This window comes from Astyanax mexicanus, chromosome 20 (assembly GCF_023375975.1).
Source record: "Astyanax mexicanus isolate ESR-SI-001 chromosome 20, AstMex3_surface, whole genome shotgun sequence".
Lineage (NCBI taxonomy): Eukaryota > Metazoa > Chordata > Actinopteri > Characiformes > Acestrorhamphidae > Astyanax > Astyanax mexicanus.
In genome coordinates, this window is record NC_064427.1 from 4,534,717 (window position 1) to 4,558,840 (window position 24,124).

The 24,124-nt window shown below is 37.8% G+C and overlaps 3 protein-coding genes and 1 pseudogene across 14 annotated transcripts in view; 2 read left to right on the forward strand and 2 right to left on the reverse strand.

Moving 5' to 3' along the window:
• The window catches only part of cplane1 (ciliogenesis and planar polarity effector 1), a 32,615-nt gene extending 27,672 nt beyond the window's left edge, over positions 1-4,943 (reverse strand). For 6 of the 9 annotated variants that reach the window (XM_007244796.4, XM_049468394.1, XM_049468395.1 and 3 more), the window contains exons 1-5: positions 2,037-2,340; positions 967-1,166; positions 722-857; positions 513-632; positions 209-435 (exon numbers count right to left, since the gene is read on the reverse strand). In XM_007244796.4, the coding sequence (XP_007244858.3) occupies positions 209-435; positions 513-632; positions 722-857; positions 967-1,047 (564 nt within the window). In that variant the 5' untranslated portion in view covers positions 1,048-1,166; positions 2,037-2,340. Of the gene's footprint in view, positions 1-208; positions 436-512; positions 633-721; positions 858-966; positions 1,167-2,036; positions 2,349-4,896 lie in introns of those variants that run through there. The other 3 variants (XM_049468393.1, XM_049468392.1, XM_049468399.1) reach the window with 3 other exon arrangements.
• Positions 3,798-5,466, forward strand: LOC103042678 (alpha-1B adrenergic receptor). Its single transcript, XM_007244825.3, has one exon. It carries the CDS (start codon positions 3,917-3,919, stop codon positions 4,907-4,909), a length of 993 nt encoding a protein of 330 aa, XP_007244887.3. The 5' UTR covers positions 3,798-3,916; the 3' UTR covers positions 4,910-5,466.
• Positions 5,467-8,646: 3,180 nt separating this feature from the next.
• Positions 8,647-9,775, forward strand: LOC103042369 (alpha-1B adrenergic receptor-like; annotated as a pseudogene).
• A 483-nt stretch (positions 9,776-10,258) lies between these two features.
• Positions 10,259-23,901, reverse strand: nup155 (nucleoporin 155). 4 transcript variants are annotated; one of them, XM_015604659.3, is made up of 35 exons: positions 23,841-23,901; positions 22,601-22,763; positions 22,374-22,511; positions 22,090-22,186; positions 21,927-21,997; positions 21,533-21,625; positions 21,125-21,388; positions 20,962-21,035; positions 20,778-20,869; positions 20,567-20,664; positions 19,886-20,053; positions 19,694-19,794; positions 19,252-19,422; positions 19,054-19,164; positions 18,868-18,962; positions 18,455-18,540; positions 18,252-18,314; positions 18,022-18,172; positions 17,850-17,916; positions 17,126-17,241; positions 16,913-17,016; positions 16,682-16,815; positions 16,407-16,598; positions 15,641-15,779; positions 15,406-15,541; positions 15,138-15,291; positions 14,585-14,689; positions 14,298-14,452; positions 14,076-14,205; positions 13,799-13,912; positions 13,182-13,302; positions 12,979-13,089; positions 12,495-12,631; positions 12,063-12,169; positions 10,259-11,305 (listed from the first exon to the last, which is right to left on the reverse strand). In XM_015604659.3, the coding sequence occupies exons 2-35, from the start codon at positions 22,740-22,742 to the stop codon at positions 11,167-11,169; spliced, it is 4,176 nt and encodes a 1,391-aa protein (XP_015460145.3). In that variant the 5' UTR covers positions 22,743-22,763; positions 23,841-23,901; the 3' UTR covers positions 10,259-11,166. The 4 variants fall into 4 exon arrangements, with proteins under 4 accessions (XP_015460145.3, XP_007244856.3, XP_007244857.3 ...); XM_007244794.4 differs by having other exon boundaries at positions 23,763-23,900; XM_007244795.4 differs by having other exon boundaries at positions 23,758-23,895.
• Positions 23,902-24,124: the final 223 nt, after the last annotated feature.

The following is a 24,124-nucleotide window of genomic DNA, read 5'->3' on the forward strand; positions in this document are numbered from 1 at the left end:
TAAATATTGCAATATCAAAAACATACAGTGATTTAACTAGATTTCACTAGATGTCAATGATCAAATATGCCATGTAGAGCTGGGCAACATGGTAAAAAATCGCATAATGAATTAAAATAAATTAAATTTGGCCACATTTTGATGCTAAAATCATATATTGTGCAGACCTATATATATATGAAAAAAATCACAACACAGGTTCTCTGACCTCGCTCTGGATAAACACAGAGTGTAGAGAAGCTTCCTTGTCTTTGGACGAAGGCAGTTGTGTATTTTCTGAGGATGCTATCTGACTCCAGAGCCCCCGGATGGTGCTGTCTCTTGGACTGTTTAAATCTTGAGGGACCAGGCATTCCCACAGGAAGACCTGCCCTGTGACAGAGACCAGGAGAACCCTCTGTCCGTCCCCCGAGACCAGCAGGGAGAGGCGCAGTGCTGTACACACGAGGCATAGTTAAGTCAATGAGGAACAAACACATACACATGATATTAATCTAGAATACTGCACTGACCTTTACCAGCCGATGCCAGTTCATATACAGCAGAAACAGCAGCAACTGTCTTTAAGGAGTCTTTGTCTCTGTTCCACAGAAAAAGCTCTCCGGTAACCAGTAGTCCAACCAGCCATGCACCTATACACAGTAAAAAAAAAAGATAATCTGAGACTCGAGACTCCAGACATGACAAATTCTAGAGAACATTATTTAGGCTCTAATCTTACCATTCTGAGACCCAGCCATTGTAACCACTCTTGGCAACAAAGGCTGCAATGTTGGGGTCTTCTTCTTGGTCTGCCCCGACACCAGGTTGATTTCACTGATCCGAGTGTCATCCAAAAGAAAGACACCTTCTTTCTCCTAAAGGAAGAAACAGTTGGATTTTTCCTATGATACAAGCTATGTGAAAGGAGTTATGTCAAAGCATGCGACCCAATCAAATTCACAGAAACTGTAAAAGAAGCCTCACCTTCCCAAGCCAACAAAATTTCGGCCATGGCTTTTTTCGTTTGATGCTGGAGGACAGAAGGACCTCGAACTTTACTTCCATATTTGCAGGATGTGAGAGGATCTTTAGACTCTCTGCTGTATTTGGATTTTAAATCAGTGCCATCCATTTTAGTAATAAGGGCATACTGATCATATCAGTGACTGTCACTTGTAAGCCATCTGCAAATCAAGATGATGTGAAGTTCAGCAGCATATTAAACAAAGTTTAAATATACATAAAAATCTAAATATACATAAAACATTAAGAACCAAGCAAAGAGAAAAGAGACATATATTTATCTAAAGACTTAAAATCACTTTAATAATCTGATCCAATAACTTAATATATCAAGCGCACAATCCCTTCTTCTTAAAAATCCTGTCCCTCTATTTAATAAATAGTTCCCCCAGTTTTATAAATCGCTATCTCAATTTAATATCCGTTGTCTTAATTTAACAATCTGCGTTAACTTATCTGATTACTAAAGTGATACTTCAATTGAATAAGTTATTTACTCAAATGAATAACTTGTTCCCTCAGTTCAAGTATCTATTCCTGCCATTTGATAACTTGTTCCCGCAAATGAATACACTGTTCCTTCAATTTAATAACCCATTTCTGCAATTTAACCCTGGATTTTCCCTCTATTTAATGAAGGGTTCTCTCAAATTAAATGAATTATTCAGTCAATGTAATAACTTGTTAACTAGCTAGGTTAGTTAGTAACTTTGGGTTAACAATCTCGACTTTGTTTTATAAAATGGTCCCTCAGTTTAATTTCTCGTTCCCTCAGTTTAATATTACCATCCCTCAGTTTAGAGTGAAGGTTTAGCTAGCTTAGCTAACGCTAACCAAGTTAAACTGAGGGAAATATTTATTGAAATCGAGGGAATCTTTAAAAGGTTGAGTTTGAAGTTAACCAACAAGAGACTTAACCAACAGACAACTTAAATGTAAGTATCAGTAACTAGTTACTAATGCCACTAAATATCAGAAATAAGAATAAAACTCAGGAAGGAACTTTATTTTATTTTTTAACTCAGTTTTACCTCGGTTTTCCTCAGCGCCGCTTTCCCTCGGTAACGTTCCCGTTAGCCGCTAGCCTGTTAGCCTGTCAGCGGGTCCGTCAGCTGTAAAAGAAGAGGAGCAGAAAACCACCATAATCTTTAATATCCGCGCAGCAGTTTATTCATTTCCATATTAAACGCACCCCCGCAGTTATACCACACTAATAAATCCGCTGTAAGTCAGACAGTCTGCGTTTATTTAGAGTCTATGTGTGTTTTCGAATCTCCCTCCAGCTCCGAAGCTACAGCAGCTAAACTATATTTCCCAGGATTCCCCGTATGTTACCATGGAGGGGGACGCGTCCCAGAGCACACCTACTCTGTTTACACCCAGCGGCTGCGTCCCAAACCCCATACTAGTGCACTTCTAATGGCTGTGCCCTTTTAAGGTACACTATTCAGTTCATTTATCAACGTTCTGAAAAAAGTCTCAGGTTAGCTTGCTTAGCTTAATAAATAATGTAATATAATGTTGCAGAAATGTTTTGAAAACGTGTGACATAATAACGGTTTACATCACAACGTTATTACAACATTTCTCAAATAACGGTCTTAGCTATGTGAATACTAACATTATGTAAACGTTTAATGTAACATTCTCAAAACTAAAAATTAAGACACACAAGTGATGTAGCAGCAACATTATATGAACATTTAAAAACATTAAATGAAAACATTCTACATATATCCAGAAAACTTGAAAGCTTGAGAGTTCTAAGGATGTTAGTTGTATAAAACGTTCTACTAAAAATTGTTAGTTGGGATACTGATGAAGAGTTGTTCTTGTGCCAAAAGGCCTGAAGCCACTAGAATTACCAAATAGATGGTAAACTGTGGTCATGAAGACATGCATATGGTGAGCAATAAGATTCAAAAGTTACTATTCGCTAATCCCTTTAGAACCCCGTCCATTAGCTATTGGACTTGTTGCTGATATGTTTGTATTCCTTGATGTTCCATCCCATATATCTCTCCTAGACTTGGTTACTTTTCTGGTGGTGTATGTGAATGTAACTACTTTTGAAGTGCTTGATACTTGGTAAAGGTTTGCTGAAGTAATCCCTTTTCCATGATGTTCTATCAGCTTTTGATTAATGTCAGTCCTTGGTGCAGTGCCATCTAAGGGATCAGAGATCATGGGAGTTCAGCCTTCCACTCCTTGGTTTTACATTACGAGATGTAGAATGAGAAAGAAATGAGGAAGAAAACTGGAAATCCTTTGCCCATCTTTGATTCTCAGAAATATGATCGTACCAAATCATGACTATAATCACTTTCTTTAAATCACAACATTATTTTTTATAGCTTTAAATTGCCACCATCTCAACATTATTTGTTAATGTACTGCAATTATTATTTTCTGCAACAAATTAAAAGTTAAAGGAAATGTAAGAAATTGCAATTCATAAATGCAGTTTGTTTACTGTCACTGATTTTACAGCCTTTACTAATTTGGGGTAGAATTTTGTAATATGTTTTTTTTTTTTTTACATTTAAAAGAATTAGGGGTGTCTATGTAATTGTAATATGTGGCATATGCAGTGGAATTTCTACAGTAATGATCTTCAGTATCCAGGCTGTGTGACTGAGCCTATACAGACTAAGTGGCCGCATGGCTAAGCTTTAACAGACAACAATTCCGCATTTTTTTTTTTTTATGTTGTGTCGTGTGAGACAATGGAAACAAATCTGCCTAATCTACATTTATGCAAAGTGGGAGGAGACGTAAAAGACTGTCTCCATGGCCACACTTATGTAATTAGTGCATGATGACGCCACCGTCTGTCATTATAAAATCGTAGACTCGACCTTTCGTGCCACGGACTGCCAAAGGTGCTGTTTGGAACGACCGAGAACTCAGAATGGATGCAGAGGGCTGGATCAAATCTGTTATCAGAGGCTTGATGTGTGTGAGTGGGATCATAGGAAACCACTGGCTAGGTTTTAGCGCCCTGCCCAAATCCAGAGCTCACCTCAAAACCAATGACATCCTGTTCGTCAACTTGGCTTCATCCAATCTGATCACCAATTACCTGGTGGACCTGCCGGACATGATGGACTTTACATACAACTTCTTGATGGGACAGATGTATTGTAGTGTCTTCAATTTCTGCTCAGATCTCTCAGAGACCAGCAGCATCTTCACCACCCTGTTCATTACTGTGTTCTGGCACCAGAAGCTTGTGGGTTCTCTGAAGCGTGGTGGAGCTCCTGTGCAGTTGGACAACATACGCCTAGTTGCTGCACTGCTGGCAGGAAGCTGGATTGTGGCAATTGCATTCAGCCTTCCTCATATATTCCTGGCCTCAAAGAATAATGGGAACAACACCTACTTCGAATGTCTGGAAGACTATCCTTCTCTCGAAGCCAAGCAAGCCTATGACCTCATGTACCTTGTATTTGCAAACATCATTCCGATTATTGGGATCTTTTTCACAAGCATCCAGATCACAGTTACACTGCTGCAGAATCAGAAAAGAATCAATAGCAACACCACAGCAGTCACTACTGGAGCCAAGAACACCAAAATCACTCCAGCAGAGCCTTCTTTACACTCAAACCAGAGCTCACAAGAAGCAGTTAGGAACTCCAACGCTGTGGTACCCAACCCCGGACAAGCCAGGTCCAGCTCATCCTCCGGCAGTGTGCTGAGGGCTGCCAAGAGCGTGGTCACAGTGGCCACCATCTTTCTGATCTGCTGGGTAGTTCACGTCATCCTCCGCCTCATCAGCACCATCCAGGAGTCGTCTCTAATTATGGAGCTGGCCAGTTATATAGGAGCAGCTTATACCTGTATCATCCCATACATTTACCTGCATGGGGTGAAGAAGTTCAGCTGTACCTGCAGAGGCTGAAGATCAGTCAGCTTGTAGAGTTCGTAGAGTCTGGAGCTTTCCCCAACCAGCTGCAATATGATAATAAGAGGGAAAAGACAGTCAGTGAGCTTTAAATGGTCGCAAAAGATATATAGATGAATATATAAATATTGTGGTACTGTTCATTTTTCCCCACATATTGTAATGCTTTAATAGCTTAATCTATTATTTTGCAAATTTTAAATACTCACAAAACATAAATAACAAAATACATACAATGCAAATGAATGCAATTGTACAATATTCTATAAAACAGAATTTAAGATACAAGACATAATAACAACACAAACAAGACAAAGAAAATTGGTTTGAACAATGTCTATCAATAGTTATAGCAATATTTTCAAACACAGACAACATGTAGCAGATTATTATAAGATATGTATGCATTGCACAGGACTAAGTACACTTTAATAAAACATGCCAACATGTCAATATACACATTCTGATCAGAAAAGCATATTCTATGTTATGATAAAATTCCTATAAAATATTGTAACCGAAAATAACCCAAATAATATTAATACATTAAGCAAAAACCTGTAAATGAGTATCCATATGTATGTGTATGTTTGTGTGGGGGTGCATTCATATGTATTTAAAAATAATAAATGCAAAGGTATAGGTAAAAAACCAAACATGATTATAGAGACAACATATAGAGAAAACTATAAGCTATAATTTGCTTGCCAAATATCTATTACAGTATGGTATTTATCAGTAAAAAAAAAACACGCACAAATAACCACTCAAGAAACGCACAAATAGCTCCTCTTAAATATGATTTACATTATTTATTTTAGTTTATCAATTCTCTTTTTATATATTATATATTAATATGCAGCCTGTTCTTGGTTTTTGGGGCCAGATGTGTCACTAATAGGATTTCCATTCTGATGTTATTTAATGAACCCTAGAGTAAGGACACACCTGCATAATTATAAGCAATTACAAGTAATAACTCTCAACAGAGCAGCAGCAGATTACCTGTATCCTGCGTCACTGGGATGACTGGGACCATTCATTTATAGGCCTAAAGGAATCAATCAATATAAACTTCATAAAAACCATAAGAAGGTGGCTCTAAATCTTTAATAAAGGGAAATTCCACTGATATGTAAAACATCCCACACAATTTAATAATTAAGATGCATGAAAAACATGCTGAGTGTTTACTATGGTGGTGAAAGGACTAGACGTCAAAAGAGTTTAAATACTTTAAGAGCTATCACAAAAAGTGATAATAATAAGGCAAAAATAACAAATATATTTCATTTTTCACAATTGACTGCATTTACAAGCATTTAACAATCCAATTATTGCAAAAACACATTTTTTCCTTAATTGGATTAATGTGCTTGCATGCACTTGGTAAATTAGATCATGAACATTTTTAAATGTTTAAATGAATCAGGCAATAATCAGAGTCAATAAACTCACAGCCACAGGTGACAAACTTTTTGCTGCAGGGTTTTCTCTATATTGCTACAAAGCTTCTTTTTTGAGTAAATCTTATCTTGTGGTAAGTTTAAATTCATGCACAGAATTAGAAAAGTCCTATATGCACTGAGAAATACAATTTCTGAGCTAAAATCTAGTTTTTCTCAATTGTTTTTTACATGCACTCAATAATGCAGATATTTCATTAATGTAAACAGCATATTTAGATCTTTTAGATTGGATTAAGGCTTAAAGAATCCTAAATTAGGAATCAAAAAAGAGTAATAAAGAAGCTGGATTTTGCAGATGACGCTAAATTGTTCATTTTCCCTATAATTGGATCCCTATACACTTATACCAAACCCAGTCAGTATAATGTTTATCAGTTTAATTTGTGTGTAAAATCTCATACATTTTTATGCACCATAGTGAAGAAGAAATGAGCCTTTATTCATTCTTATACTTTTTTTTTTTCATTTCTGCACCTTCATCAGAAATTTAGAAAAATTATTGCACCTTGTGACAGAACTCTGGTGGTATAAAAAATCATACAATTGAGTAAAATATTAACTTTCTATTTTTTCCTGAAATATAGATTCTGAGGAGCAAAAAAATAAAAAATAAAATTGGAAAAATGGATGAAAACTATTTCTTCTTTGTTATACTTAATGAAAAACATGAAATAATTAAGTTTTACACCCAACTCGTAAATTATCCTCAAACGGTCAGATAACTTAACTACTAAAATTACACTGACCGATATTTATTAACAAGAAATAAGCTTTTTACACACATTCCTGGAAATGTAGAAATCAAACCGGTTGAGATTATAAAGTCTGAAATTGAACTATGTTTCTTTGCTATATTTTAGTTCCTTTTCTTGTTTACCATGCTATATTTACCGTGCTATATTTTTTTATGTCAAAAATTACATTTGTACATCTTTCAATAAATGAATGTTTGCTTGATAAAGAGTGTAAAATCCAGAGGGAGAAGTTAGACCTGTTGATGAACAAAGACCATCACGGGAGCTGAACAATTACAGGTAAGAGCAGTTGGGCGGCAGCGGGAGTAAAATAACACTCAGTGGAAAGTAGTGTTTTTCTTGCCTGCACCTTCCTCTGAGACCCCAGCTTCAGACTCAAAGCCACACTGATAGTAAAGTGGTGGTAAGACACCACTGATAATTCTGAACTGAATTCTGATTAATAAAATAAGTCTTAGGCTGTGTTCTGACTGCAGACCAATTGGATATGTTTCTCAGATCAGGTCTGTTGAGATGAATGTCCACGCTGTTATTTGCAGGTGACCAAATCGGGTCTGGATGAGTTGCTCTTGATTTGAGGAGCTTGTGGTAGGTCATGCTATGAGTGGCGCAAAAGATGTGTTGAAATGTGGTTTGGATTGAACTTGCTTCCAGATTTTTTGAATATCAAAAATCAACCTTACTTGCTAATCAGATCTTACCCACATTTGCATATACAAGCAGATTTGCACAGATACATTTTAGTCTGCATGCTCTGAACCTGCAAATCGTATTTTAAGTATTTTTCATTACTCATAACTTGACTAAAAATGACATCAAATCCAAAGTGACAGTAGTACAGGGGTCGTTTTGAAATCGAATTTCATGTGGTCCAGACTGACAAAAATCACTTGGATACAATCTAGATATGCCAGAAATCAGATCAGTCTGTACATAGCTTGAGTTGGAAAGGAGGATTATGTTTCACTGTCACTTCCTGCCAAAGGATTAGGACACATCATGCCACCATTATGCTCATCTTACCTTGTAAAACATAGATGCTATATACTGGCAGTCACAAATCAAGCACCGGGAAAGCTAAATTCCAGCACAGTTTAGCTCCAAACACTAATCAATCCCACCTGATCCATTTAATTAAATGAATTGGGTATCTTATTCTGCGTTCAGACTCCCAGCCCAAATCCAGTTTGTTGCATATTTACATTGTGTCCAACATTTGAAAATATTTGATTTTGAGAGTCTAGACTTTCAGGAGCCAAAGTGATCCATAAATACAATGAGACTCACTTGCAAATATCCATAGATGTGATTTGAGAAGCAAATCCAGTTTGCCTGCAGTCAGAACATGGACTTAAAGGAGGTATAACCTGGTGACCCCTGCTTTACAGGTATAAAGCTATGACAAACTAGAGAGTTTCAGTATAAAGAAAGCTAGCTGTTTAAAAAAAGAAAAAGAATAAATATTCAACCTTGTGGGAGGAGATTTGATGTTAGTTATGATTATGCTGATGTCATCCTCCCAACACTTTTATAGCAGGCTTCATGCTGTATATGCAAGGGCACAATAGTCCCAGTTTAGTTGCCACAGTTCCATCAGTAGGAATCGGAGGGAATCATGAACCTTGAGATGAACGCAAAAGAATGGATAAAATCCACAATTCGAGGCTTTATGTGCGTGTCTGGGATTTTAGGCAACAACTGGCTTGGATTTTGCTCACTTCCGAAATCCAGATCTCAGCTCAGGACTAACAACATCCTGTTCATCAACTTAGCCATATCCAATCTGATTACCAATTACATGGTGGACCTGCCAGACACATTGGAATTGGTGAAGCGTTGGCCAGTGGGGAGGATGTACTGTAGTGCCTTTAATTTCTTCTCTGACCTTTCAGAGACCAGTAGCATATTCACCACTATGTTCATCACTGTGTTCTGGCACCAGAAGCTTGTGGGTTCTCTAAAGCACGGAGGAGCCCCTGTGCAAATGGACAACACACGCCTAGTGATGGCATTGCTGGCAGGGAGCTGGACTGTGTCTGTTGTGTTCAGCCTTCCACATTTATTCTTCACTTCTCTGAACATACAGAACCAAAGTTCTGAAGAGTGTTTGGAGTACTTTCCCCTCTCAAGAAGTCAAGCAAACATACGAGATGGTGTTCCTCATGCTGGCAAATGTGGTTCCAATTGTTGGGATTGTCTTTGCAAGCATCCAGATAACAGTAACTTTACTGCAGAGCCAAAAGCGCATCAAGAACATCAGCAGCAGAGCAGGACCTAGAGGTGATGACCAAAGAAAGGCTGTATCCAATGAACTCTCATCTAAAGATTATATTTCAAATGCTACAAGCGCAAATGCGCCCAACACTATACAAAAGGTTCAAAAGTCCCAAGACAGATCCAACTCATCTTCAGGTTCTTCACAGGTGAGGGCTGCAAAGAGTGTGGTGGCAGTAGCCACTGTTTTCGTGATTTGTTGGCTTACTCACCTGCTGCTCAGCATTACCAGCACTATTCATGATTCCATTGTTATACATGAGATGACCAGCTACATAGGAGCACTATATACATGCATCATCTCTTACATTTACCTCTATGGGGTGAAGAAGCTGACCTGCCTAACCTGCTCATCCATAGACTGAAGCAGCTCCTCAGGATGCCTGTACCTCTCTCCCTAACCTGACTTAACATTTAACCCTAGGACAAGAAGGAGAATTTAATTAGAAGGTTATAAACTGTTATTATCTATTTATTAATTATTAGTATACGTTAATGCAGTAATAGTAATCCTTTTTTTTTCCCCAGATGAGATTTTATCCAAGAAATTACCGTAATAAATAATGTAAATTTAAGACCCTTTTAATGCCACAGATACAAGCTATAATCACAGCATAACATGATATGCTGTTAAAGGTCAACATACAAGGCTGCAAAACAAGTTAGGAACTCTGGTTAATTCTTATTGAATAATAAAACAAGCCCAAAGAGCTAACAATGTCTTCTTTTGTCTGAGTAACTGTCAAAAAAGAAGCAGGGAAACTGGTCAAATGTCACTCTGGATGAGAAACTACGTAAATGATTTATACTGAAATAATCACTTACAAATAATATAAAAGAAAGCAAAATATGGTTTGAGAGAATCTTTTATTTTTTATGTTTCTAACAAATCGGAACATTCAAACTCACTCAAGCATTTATATAAAAAAAAATATTTTTAAAAAGGTATCCAATATAGTCCTCATTCACCTCATTTCAGCTCAAACCAACGTGATGTTTTTGTTTTAAATTTTAAATATTGACGCTAGTTGGCCACATGACCACAAATAAAAAAGAAAATCAGCGAGATCAGAGTACACTAGTAGTGACAGCGAATTACAAACAACCTGAACCCTCAATGGCAGATATTTGGAGCAGTAGAGGTAGCTCTAGAATTACATCCCATCTCCAGAAGTGCTTACAATTCATTTCACTAGCATGGTCCAACTGGACTTAATGTAAACACATGATGAAAAACTAAGTAGTAATTCCAATCAATATGGAATCGTCAAAAATGAGCTTACCAATGAAAGCACAATTTGAAACCGCTCCATTCATCTATCAGATGATTTTTTTGCTGACGGTTGCTGTACTAACCCCTGATTAGAGTCTGCTGGTCTACTGGGAAATAATTCAACATTTCTCCTGCAAAATGTTAATAAACAAGCCTTTTAAACACAATGAAAATCACTAATAGACCCCATCTCTCTCATGTACAGCACCTTTGAGAACAAATATTATGGCACCCTAATCTCTGTATGCTTTAACATACATTAAGTATAGATGTATAAAAGATTTCAGGCATCAAGAGAGAAAGATGAATGTATAGATCAGAATCTGTATATGAGGTTGCATAAATGTTTTGAGTGCTTTGACTTGTCTTTTAATCCCTTGGCTTTTTCTGCTTTTGACCACCTTTAAATTGTTATCAGGAAGAAAAATGAGGCAAAACACAGTCCATTCACAGACACTCATGTTTGGTCTCCGCTCATTAGTCTCAGTGCAGTTTCTCTAGTTTGGCTTGCAGAGATTTGAAGTTGCGAATTATCTCCTGCAGGGCAGCATTGGGGCTTAGAGACTGAAGTTCCACCAGATAGCCACAGATGTTGTCCAAACATACATTAGTGAACCTCCGTCTAAAAGGAAAAGAAAAACAAAGGGTAAGGATCATTTTGGCACACAGCTATAGGATTTAGATCTATAACTGGAGAGAAATTAGTCTGAAGTGACCCAAATTATATGTTATGCCTTAAGTGTTACACAGATAATAATAATAGTACACAGATGCATCGGCAGTATTTTCAGGGTTCATACACGTTTTAACCAATACATTTCCATGATTTTTTTTCATGACTGTTTAATGCCTTCAAGACAAATTTTTATGACCATACAATGTTTAAAACATCAGTGCAGACATGGACAATAAAACAAAACAAAAAAAAATCTACTAAAACTTTAATTAAAACGAATTATAGTAGATCTAAAAATGAGTCAGATAAAAATGTTGACACACATTTTTTAATGATTAAATGTGTGTCAGATTAAAATTACTGAATTAACTCTGAGCTGACATAAAATAGATTTTTTCCATTGATAAACTGAAACACAAAGATTTGTAGACCAAATTTCCATGGTCTTTTCAAAATTCTCTGGGTATTTTTCCAAAACTTATCCAGGCCTGGAAATTGCCATTTTCAAATTCCATGACTTTTCCAGGTTTTTCCATGACCGTACGAACCATTAGCTAATAGATCAACATGCACACGCATGGCACTTCAGGGGCAGATCTGATATAAATTTACATTTGAATATGAATTAATCTAAAGTAAGAAACAACCCAGAATTATTTAATGAGGCTTTCAATGTAAACACAACAAATGAAGGATATAATACCTGTCATAAGTGGGCACTCGGCTGGGGTCATCAACATATCCGGACAGGAGAACGTGAATACATTCCACTAGATGGAGGGGTTTCTTTAGACGCTGCCAACATGGATCCTGTGAGAAAAACAATAAGAAAATGGTCAAACTGGTAAAAATTCTGGCCTGGGGGCATGAGACAATTTTATGACAGTCCTTATGTTATACCGCTAGCCAGCTTAATGAATTTTCTGTAATGCACTTTATCTCTCAAACACATTCTTATGAAAAACATACTGGGTTAAATCTAGCTACTTAGAAGAAAGCTGGCATATTTAAATCATCAGTTTACGATACTCATATAGATTCAATTCTATGTTCACAATTTTACCTGAAATGGAATAAAGCCCATTTAAAAATCACTGAATCCCTGAAACATACAGCATGATGTGAAATGTCATACCCGACTCTTAAAGAGCTGATCATAGACTTCCAGCAGACGTGGAAGTTGTACACCAATCTCCTGCATCGTGAAGGTGACAAAGCCCACATCCCAGTTCATTTTACACACCTCCTGCTCCAGAAACTTGACCAGGAACTCTGAAAACACAATCAGGATTAAGTAGAGAAGACAGAAAAACAGGCTGTCTAGTCTATTCAAATTTTAAACCAAATTGTGAAAGGGTACAAGAGGACAAGAAAACCTTTCCATTATTCCCCTTCCTTCACAAGAAAAAAAATATTCCAAATTAAAGCTAATCGCTCAATTGCAACTGCAAAAGTCATAAGAGACCACAGAACAAATGGTGGCATGCCTAAACAGGCAAACAAAATTGTTTAGGCCATCAAGGGAAACAATTTAACAAAATTATACACAACAGTGTTCACAACAAACCTCATAAGTAACCTCATGAGACACTGTGCTGACAGGAGTAGTAAAATCATACCCAGTGGAAAGTATCGTGGTGTCCCTGCATACAGCTTCCCCAGAGACACTAGCTTCAGACTCAAGGCCCGCATACGGTCGGCTGGACTCATTACCACACTGTCACTCAGCTCTGTTCATAAAAATAAATAATTAGATCATTGCTAAGACAATCTTGACCATATTAGTCATAGTAAGGTGCATTTTGCTTTAGTAGAAACTTACCTTTCTCCAAAATCTCCTGCCACAGCGAATGGACCAGGATAGGATCTGAGTGGCCGGCGCAGTGAATGATAGCCAGTTTGCACTCAGACAACCGGAAGTGGTCAGCAAACTCCCCATAAAGCTATGAAAAACATGAAAATAATGGTTTTGAAGCCAAAAATGAATAAGTTAAGAGCATACAAATAAAAAATTTAAGCAACAGTTATGTTAAGGACAATGTGAAACTATTGATAAAACTCAAAAGTTTTTTTGGCAACTTCAAAAATATTTATCACTTTTGGCATTTATTCCTTTGAATAAAAATGTTGGGTTATATGGCTCCTGGCAGGAGAACGGTACTAAATGAACGAATGTCCAATGCAATTAATAACTAATGTAAATCTTAAATGCATTCCCCTTTTCCCCACACCATTTCTTTTCTTTTTTTATATATAAATTGATTCTATTCCTTACATGTTATAGACAAACAAATGAATAAATTAGAAAAAAAGTTGTTAAAAAGGTGGTTGTACTTTTCTGAAAGCTTTTAACTAAACACTGAGTTTCCATTAGATTCTTTATTAACTATTGGTTAAAGACTAGGATAAAGGTTAAAAAATATGAAGTCATGCATTTACCTTGGTAATGTCCATTAGCTCAGAGTCGAGCTGAGATATCGCTCCCTGCACAGAGGGATGCTGCGAGTACTGTCTGCTTAGTGTTTCTTGGATCTGGACCTGAATACGCACCACCTGTTGGGTAAAATGTAATAAAGGAAGTCATAATCTAATAAACAACAAACAGAGCAATAGTCTCTGAAAATGTAGCTGTACAATGTAGCTGTAACAAAGAAAAACAAACAATTTTAAAATAACTAGAAAAGACGTATATGCAGTGGGTATTCCTTCTCCATACCTCCATCTTCTCCTCCAGTTCATGCAAGAACTCTCCGTCAGCTCCCATGGATGAAATGCAGGATGAGCTCTTGGCGGAGAGGATGGCCCGGGAGATGTATTCAAGTCTCTGTTTCAGAGAAATCTCTGTGCTGCAGATACACAAAAAAAATTGCTATTAGTCAGTATGGGTCTATGCTTCCAAGCTGTTTTCTAAAAGCACTACAGGGCTCTGTTAACACACCTGTGCATGTCAGCTAGCCTGGCCAGCACGTGAGCTGCTTTGCCAAAGCTGCGGCTCTTCTCGTAGTAACGCCAGAGTAGGTCCATGTTGCGCACTTTACTCTGGTCCTGCTTTATCATGTGCATTAAATGATCCTCAAGGTATGGGGAGTTCACCTACACAATGAAAACACAAAAATTCAGAGAAGCAGAGAAAATAGGGGGCTTGTATGAAATAGAGAAATACCAATTATAAAAAGTACCGCAAACCATTAAGATCATCAATATAGAGAACATGTATAGTCTTACCTCAAGCAGTTTGTCAGTGAGGTCAGCCTGTATTAGCCAATTATAAAGAGCGATATGGAACAGTTCATCCTGCGACCTCTGAGCTAGGCCAAGCATCTGCTCAAACTGACAACGGGAAAAAGAAAAACATTTGGTTAAAAGTTTATTAAAACAACGGGTGATTTTACCATGCCTTTACCTAAAACTGTTGTACCTTGTTAATGCCACATTAGTGTTTATGTTGAACATGTCATTTTACATACATTTACACAAAATTTTGGGCACACAGGGGTTTGTATCAAAATCCTTTGATAAAAGTAACTATACTCAAATACACTATGAGCTACAGCATAGTCTCAAAACACTTAAATTTCTAAACATTCCTAAAGAAAGACTGATAATTTCAGCTTTCAGACCTAACGAATATGGCCTTTCCAATGCATCATCCGCCATTGATGACTTAGTACCCAGAAACTATGCTAACTGTGCAATTTCCTTACATATTCTTGGGAAATGCACCCCTTTAAAAGTACTTGAAATAAAAAAACAAAAAAAAAAACAAAAGTGAACTCACATGGGCAGCAGCATCTTCATTGCTGAGCATATTGGGATCAGATGTCATGACTGGGGGCCCAGGCTGTTTGGGTACACTGGGAGACTGAGGAGCTGCTTTGCTCTGGTTCACCAGCTCCTGCATGGTGTCTGTGATGCACTTATAACACGACAACCTGGACAGAGGCACATTGAGACAATATAAAATAAGTACTATGTACGACTTCAGAAAATAATTGGTGTTCGGTTAAGTTTAGTCACAGAACACAGAAAAAACATATGTAAACTACCTGTCCTGGAAGGCTTGCTGTCCAACAGCATCCTCCTCTGGTTCCCCGTTCTTATAAAAGTGTGGGCCCAATCTCTGGGGGTCTTTCTTATCAGCAGCTGTGAGGCACAACTCCACAACACCCTCATAAAAACGAACTAAAAAGAAAGAAAAAAAATAGTATTTAAAATTATTAGTAATTCTCTGTTGGAAATATGTACAATGTTTTTTATGCAATATGCTACATAAAATGTTACCTTGTCTGTACTGTGAACAAACAAGCGGCAGGTCTGCATTGTGGCTGATCTGTTGGTACAGCTGTAAGGATTCCTTCAGTGTGCGCTCCTTCTCCAACTTGTTCTGGATCTGCCTGGAGCTCTGCAACAGCTCATTGGCCTGGGAGGAGAGGGAGATTTGGTTAAAAGTACTCTGTGTGACACTGTGCAGCAACTTTGTATACTTAAACAGTAGGGCTGGGTATCACCCCTGATTTCTCAAATTCAATCAACTGTGATTTATAAGGTCCCAATTTAATTTGATTTCTGATCTGATTTATTTATTTAAGATGATTTTTTTTTTTTGGATATGAAAAAAGATCAGATAACTAAATTATGTCATTGTACAAGGAACAGATCTCTATGCAAAACAAAAAAAAAAGGGGGGGGGGGGGGTCTATTTTTTGATGGACAGCCATTTGTTGCACAGAGTCATCAATAACATTTCAACAATGCACATGCTATTCATATGATCCTAAACCAGACACAAGCCTTAAGATGTAGAATATATATTTTTTATTAGCTTTTAGATGTGAAGGACCCTGATGAACAAAAACATGGCTTGTGACAACCGCCAGAGTAGTGATGATTTATGCTGGTGTGGTTAAAGATAGGCTAATAGGTTAATTAAGGACTGAACTGAGAGCAGATCATTTAAATAAATATTCAATCGAATGGAAATATATATATATATATATTTTATGCCCACCCTTATTAGGCAGGTTAGAGGCAAAGAAAGTGATGTTACCTTAGAACAGACACTGTCATCGCTGCTGTACAAAAGAGGGCAGATCTCCCGCAGGTGGCAGCTGATGGCGTCCACAGAGGCGCTGTCTTTGATGTAGACATTGATGAGAGCAGTGACAAGCGCCCCGGTCAGCTCACGGCCACGTATCACCAGGTCTTTAAAGCTGATGGCTTTCAGCTGCTCCTGAAAATCCTGTAAGACACACAATACAGTATTATTTAGATACTGAGAAAGATAATAGAGAATGGACAAAAAGACATGTGTAGGGTGCAAACCTTGGGCAGTTCTGAGATGATGAGGCTGAACTGGTGATCACACAGGAGTTTCCAGAGAGCCAGAGTTTGAAAAGAACGGTGCACCAGTTGCTGAATGGCTTGCAGAGATGCCTTCTCATAGGCCTGAGCTTCGGCTGTAAAATAAGATTCAAAGTCAAACTATCATGCTTTTGTTTTTCAATTTCTTGTTGTTCTTTCTCATGCATCTGCAAATATGCTAACAAAACCTACTGTGGTATTTCCTCTGAAGCTCTTGCTGGACTTGCTGAGAGCTGGCACCATCTGGGCGCATGAATCCAAGAAGCCTTTGCTGCAGGTTGGCAGGAGAGCTGAAACTGTTGGGACAGATGTATTAATGAAAGGCAGCACTACTGATAATACTAATTACTAATAAAGAACAGGGCAACTGAAGCCCAGCAGAAGCTAATGAAGGCAGCCTCTTACCCTGCTGAACCTAAAGATGTGGGGCTGAACTGGGAGTTTTTGTCAAGGAACTCTTTCAGGCCTTGAAGCTCCAGCAGAACAGCCTCTAGATCTGATGAACTTGCTGTACTCTCCATCTGAGACACAAAACAAATAAGCAAAAACAAAGAATATAAAACTGATTGCAATAATGAGCAATGAGTGTACATGTGCAAAAACAATTCATTCAATAAAAATACTACACTAAATGGACAAAAGTCCTGGGACGTCAGCTGACAAATTTATCCTAAAGCCAAGGGTATTTATACAAACAAACCAAAAGGTTTTTTTGGTTGGACTTAATTTAAATATGCAAGTCTGATTTTGCAGTAGTGCCTCATGTTATCACTTTTCACAATGTCCACAATTTCATTACAAATTAACCACATTAGCCTTGTGTTTTTCTGAGGCAGAATAAACACATTTCTCACTCCACTCCTCTACAAAGGAACACATTATCCCGCTCATAAAAGCTACGAACACTGAGCATTGTGGACAGTTTGTGCTATGCACGGACCAGTCTTTAGCCTACTATTGACAATTACTTATAGTTGGCTCATAATACAATTCATTTTGTAATCTTGAGACTATTTAGCACCTCAGGGGTAGAAGTTAACCACACAACACATTTCAAATGTGGATCTAAAATCAACCAAATAACATTGGACACAATGTCAATGTTTAACATCTATGTTGCATTACTCACAATATTGACAGTTTGGCTTCCTTTACTGATTGGTCGTTCCATTGCCAGACTTCCATCCCAGATGTTGCTGAAATGAATATAAGATCAGCAACAAAGCAAAGCATAAGGAAAATAACATACAAAATAAAAAATGTAACACACCACATAAGTACATTACTCTATATAGGCTCACCCAAGTATGCGAGCAAAGTAGACACCAATGCCATTGTGCTTCCCAGAGAAGAGCACTTCAGGACCAGATGACATGGTAGGGATGACAGGACCTCCAGGAGTCATGGGGGTGGCAGGAATGAAGGGAGTGGACACACTGGGTTGCATCATCCCTGGGACACAGGGCAAAACAAATAACATTATTAAATATAATACTTTACAATACAAACATGTCATGCTAAGTAAAGGTACCTGGAGCTGGTGTAGCTAGAAAACTGGGATTGGGAAAAGGACTACCAACAGGCATAGGGGAGCCTACAATTTCAACAGTAAGAGATTATGGGTTAGGAATTAGTTGACCACAAACAAGCATTAAATCAAACTCCAAAATTAGTACAAAAGTTAAAAGTTAAAACTGTTAAACCAAGTTAGTAAAAACTAGTATTCATAATCACCAGGTACAGGGGAGCCGAGGAGGGGTCCAACATTGCTTGGTGCACTCATAGCAGAGGGGAAACGCATCTGAGCCTCTCCTCCATACCTGTACAGAAAATATAAGTATATATATTTAAATATATTTTAATTATATATATATTTTAAATGCATTAAAGATGCACATAAAAATAACTATGCAGAAAAAATAATTCAGCGTGGTTTATTGTAAAATTAGGTATTATAGACAAAGTTATTCAGATTTATCTACAGAATCAGTAATGGAATCCTGAGTAGAGACACCCACCATTTAAATATAACAAATATACTATTGCCACTGTTCAGATAACTCTGACTATATATTATTTGCTGTATTTTACAACAACCCCCCCTAAATAACTGTTTGCATTTTCATTAAAGAGTTATGAAGTCACACCTGAAGAAAGCTCGAGTAGCCCACACAGAAACTTCTCTATCACAGGCAGCATTGGAGCAGGCCAAGATTAAAGCAGTGGCACATGCCTGCTCTTCCTGCATTCAACAATAGAACAGAAAGATGAAATAAAGCACACAAAACACACAAAATCAATAAAATACATGCTGCAAAAGGGGCTCCTTATACCCTGTGAAGCTTGAAGAAACGCTCAATTTCTTCACTCTCCCCACCACCGCTGCTCACCAGCAGATGGCGCAATTGGTCAACTGGTCTAAGTTTGTGAAAGATGTGACTTCCCTGTACAGAGGAAAAAGGGAAAATAAATCTAGGAATCATATAATAAAAAAGTACCAACGTTTAGGGTCAGGAAAAAAAAAACTTTACCTGAGCAGAGAGGAGAACAAACTTCTGAGGTGGAATATTGTGCTGCTGAACCACCACTGGGGAATCAGTGAGAGGAATGAAGTCCTTATTTAAAGGAGTCAAAATTCTGGGTGATTTGGCATCATCTATGGAACAGAGCGCCCATGAGTGGCCATCTATGTTTGAGGTCATCTACAAGAAAAATTGGAAAAGTATTTCAGCTTACAATAGCAGGTATTAGCAATAAAACAAACATCTGAAATGATTTTTCTATCATCACTGCTATTGTTAGGGATGTACTAAATATTTAGCAACCAAGTAAGCTGCATAAAGCTGCATAGTTCATACCAAACAATGACTTCTTTGAAAATCAGGACAATATTAATCAAAACCAGTATTTAAATTAAAAAAGAGAAAAAGAGAGAGAGGAGGGGGGGTTGGCTAATAATGAATGACATGTAACCTGTGCTTCCATGAGGGGCTTCTTAAACGGGAAGGAGTCGTGATTAATACACCACAGTATATCACTGTCCTCTGTCTCCGATGCTGCCATCAGTAAAACTCCTATACTCAAAAAACAAACAAAACAGTAAATCAGAAAGTGTTAAGCATGAAACACTTCTCATAACTGTCTTAATGTAAGGTATGAGCATACCTTTGTTGTAGAGTGCCTTGTGAACTTTTGAAGGCTTTTGCAGGGTGGAGGAGGCTGAGAATCCAGGGGGCAGCCGAACATGAACCAGAGCGAGCAGGCTGGGCCGGGCTGTGGTTTGCCTGGCATTCGGTGGAGCAAATGGAGAGGTGCTGAAGTACAGACGTACACCTGCATGATACACAATGCATCAAAAGATGAAACACAAGATAGAAATATACTCTGAAATGCAACGTCATGGGATGGGAACTAGTATCACGTCAGAAGCTACAGACCGCTGCACTGAACTGCGGGATACAAGTGACGGGCCTCTTGCTCTGAAGATGAATGAGATTTTTGCCAGAGTTGTTTGTCTATTTGTACAGACAATTTTAGCCAGAGGTCACCAGTCTCTATCATTACCATCCTTCCCTGTCCACTGTGGCTGGTAATTGTAAGACCTTTTTACATTACACAACGTATAACAAGGTATGCTGCGTTGTTTTCCACTGGCCAACTGTGGTTGCATTGTGCATGCAAAATCACTCACTAGATAACACCTCACAACTTATATAAGATATGAGCATACCCAATTTGTCCCCTAATGTTAAACCTTACATCATTGCACTCCACAGAAGACACATTAACACTAGGAAGACTCATTAGTTTTATTACTTTTTCTGGGTTCATTCCCAGGTCTCTTACCAGCATGAGTGACAGCCAGGAGCTGGCAATCTGAGGACTCGGAACGATCAATAACTGCTATCTGGACGATGGGTTTGAAGACAGAACGATCAATAGTTCTGAAAGAGACACATAAGAAAGCGATAAAATGGACATCATTGACTGACAAGATGTTTTGTGCTCTATAGATACACATTATATTAAAAAATACAATAAATAAGTGTGGCACTACCTGGCAATGTTCCCAGCAGCCGAAACAATTGCATTCAGAGACATAGCTGCCACTCGACTCATTCCCTGCCCATCAGCACCCAAGTCGTAAACCTATAAAGAGGCAGAACTGATGATTAGAAACACAATGACCAGAAGCAACTTAATAATATACATTTAAAAGAAAAGAAAATGAACACACTGACCTGCAGCACACCCTTCTCAGACCTTGTGTACAGAGTGTTGCGGGAATTGTCAATAGCAATCTGAACAACCGGATCTGTGACAAAGACAAAACAAAGAAAAATTATAAACAGGCATTACAAACACCTTTACAAAGTTCATGTCTATGTGCAGCAATGTTCTTACCATCTTCAGAAAAGGAGAACTGCAGCAGAGATGGTATAAGGAAAGACAGGCTGCTCTTGGAGTGGTTGATTTTCCTGCAGCGCTGGCTGAACCAGCCAGCTTCAGCCTGGTAAGCAATCTCATACAGGCAGCCATCCTTCCCAGCCAGAAAGATGCGTCCGAGATCGGTGGAGGTGATCGCCAGCATGTAGGTGTTATCCGTGGGGATGGAGTAGAGCGGGTCGGGCAGGAGCTGCATGGCTCCAGACATACTATCATTTAACCCTGAGAAAGAGACATTCAGAACATTTGTCCTTTTAAAACCAGGTGCTTTTAGCTTGACTGCTCTCATAGGTTTAGGGTTTATGTGACTTGGTGTGATTGGTAGTAGGACATATTAATTATTAGAAAAGTACAAGAAAGACTCACCTGTGTGAGCTTTAGGAAAGCTCAAACCCAGGATCACAACATCCACTGGTGTGGCCAACACTAACAAGAAGTGAATGTGAGGCTGGAAAATTCCTGTGTGAGGAAAAAATGGGTATCAGTATATAAATGAGAAATATTTAGACAATCTACAAAAAAATTAAACACAGAAATAGCTGTTCCTATTTAATTTAAAATTGTATTAAATAAAATTAAATAATTTGGGATGACATGTTATCACGTTCCCTTAAAATTTGATATATGAAATCATTTCTGCACAACAATGCTAGTCAAGAAAGTAGTGAGAAAACAGTCAGACATCTTAACATAATTTGTCTTTTATTAATAGTTTCATTATTTAAAGCCTTCTTTGATCACTTGTGTGTCATCCACTCACCTTCCTTTGGCTTTACTAGTCCAACTGAAAGGATAGTTTCACTCAACCCATCAAAATATGCCACATCTCCTCTAAACAAAACAAGAAAATAAATCAGAAATTAAAGCTGGCACTAAGCAGGTCTATAAACATGATACATTTTTACTCCAATTGCAATACTCACCCATCCTCATAATTCCACATGAATAGGTCATTATCAATAGTCAGCCATGCTCTGCTGATCTCAGGGAAAACTCCCATCATGCAATTGCACTGCATGTCTGAAGTTTCAGGATTAAGGTATGTCAACACTGCTAGATATAATTATTTCACAATTACTTAAACATCCCTCAACCAATCAGATATTAGAATTATTATAGCAACATGCTATGAACACATTTAAATACGTTCTCTCATATTAGGTCCACCATACTTAATTTCAAATGCAGATTTTAACTGAGAGGATACGGCTAAACTGTTCCACAAGCTCTGGAGGCAGAGGGACTCTACGCACAGCACTCAGCTCTGGCAGGTTGGGCACACTGATGAGTCCTGGTCCTTGTAGTGGGTAATCCATGTCTGATACCCCAGACAGAGAGGGCATATCTGATAGAGAGATATAAACAAAATGTGGTCAGAGTCAGTTATACTGTGTACATAATACATGTGTCACTGACAGCCAAGTGTGTTCTTACTGTGTGAGGGGACATTGAGCAGCTCTGACAGGTCTGGAAAGCAGCGGTCTTCCTGCAGATGTCGATCAATGAGCCTGCCAGAGTTTTCTAGAGCTTCTTGCTGAGCCGCTGCCATGCTGCTGGGGCCCAGGCTCGACGGCATAGCTGCAGTTCTGAAATAAGCCTACGAAAAAGCATTTTTCATGATCACCAACACACCTATTAGCTTAACGTGGTCTCATAAGAGACTAAAATACACGTTATGAAATATTTTTTGTGAAACATCAGAATTTTAGCTCTAAAGTATTTGCATGCATATGCACACAATAAGAGAAAAAACAAGAATGGGCTGCTCACTGAATTTATCAGTAAGTTTTAAATTTGGTATTAATATCAAGAATTTGTTCAGTGTAACATAATGTGAAATATTTTCCATAACCCCTGGGCAACTAAGAGGCAATGTGCAATTATTTGTAAATACAATCAATCATATATTGCAAAATATTGAATATGGTGTATTGTATTGTATATATAAATATTATTATATATATTGTACTGTATATTTTATCTTTTTTTTTTTACTAAGTGTCTAGCTATGCTTCTGTGACAATGAATTTCCACACAGTAATAAAGTATCATCTAATCTTATCTTAATATTCAGAAGAGGATCTGAGCTAATAATAACAACAATAATACTACACTAGCTAACTAGTTCGTTAACATGGATACGTTAGCTATAACTTAACAACTAGTGATATTAGGTGTGCTAACTAGGTTCGCTAGTTTAGAGTAAAATAAATATCAGTCACATTAGACAGTATACAAGTTAACGTAGCTTACTAAGACAGTAGTTAACTAGCTAGCACGTAGGAACACATTTTGCATTTATTCTGCAGTATCTCTGCTTATAGGTTAATTTTGATATATATTAAGAGAGATTTTATTACATATTTCCTATCCTCATTTTAGTAAGTTTGTTAAGCTAACTATGTTGGCTAGCTTAGCTTTAGCCAGACCTCTTTCCATCTAAGTTAGCTGTTACTGTTTGTTAGGCTGATTTAGCTACAGAAGTCAATAGCCGGTTAGCTTAGCCTGGTTAGCATAGTACTTAGCTTAATGCTAAACAGCCATAAATACACTTAGCTACGCAAAATAAAAACCGGGTTTATTCCTGTTACCGTACGGTTTATCAGCCCGCGCGCTCCGCCTCTCTCGCGCTGTAACGGTTTTTACAAAGAACGCGCTTTTTAAATCCACTCGCCTCCTCGAGACTCACACTCTCCCGCCAAGCTCGTGCGCTCCTCAGCGCCCTGATCACTGGGAATTGTATTTCCGGCTCAAACATTTACCACACATTCGCTCTTCATAATAAAAGTAGCTCGAACTTTTTCTTCAGTTTGGGCTCTTTTATGATGAAAATTAGAGATATGCAGACACAAAATGTAATAAAAAGGAATTGTGTATTTATATCTTAATTTTTTTTTATATTTTAATGTCTCAAATATTTTTTAAATAGCCCTTTTATTTAAATATGTATATGCATAT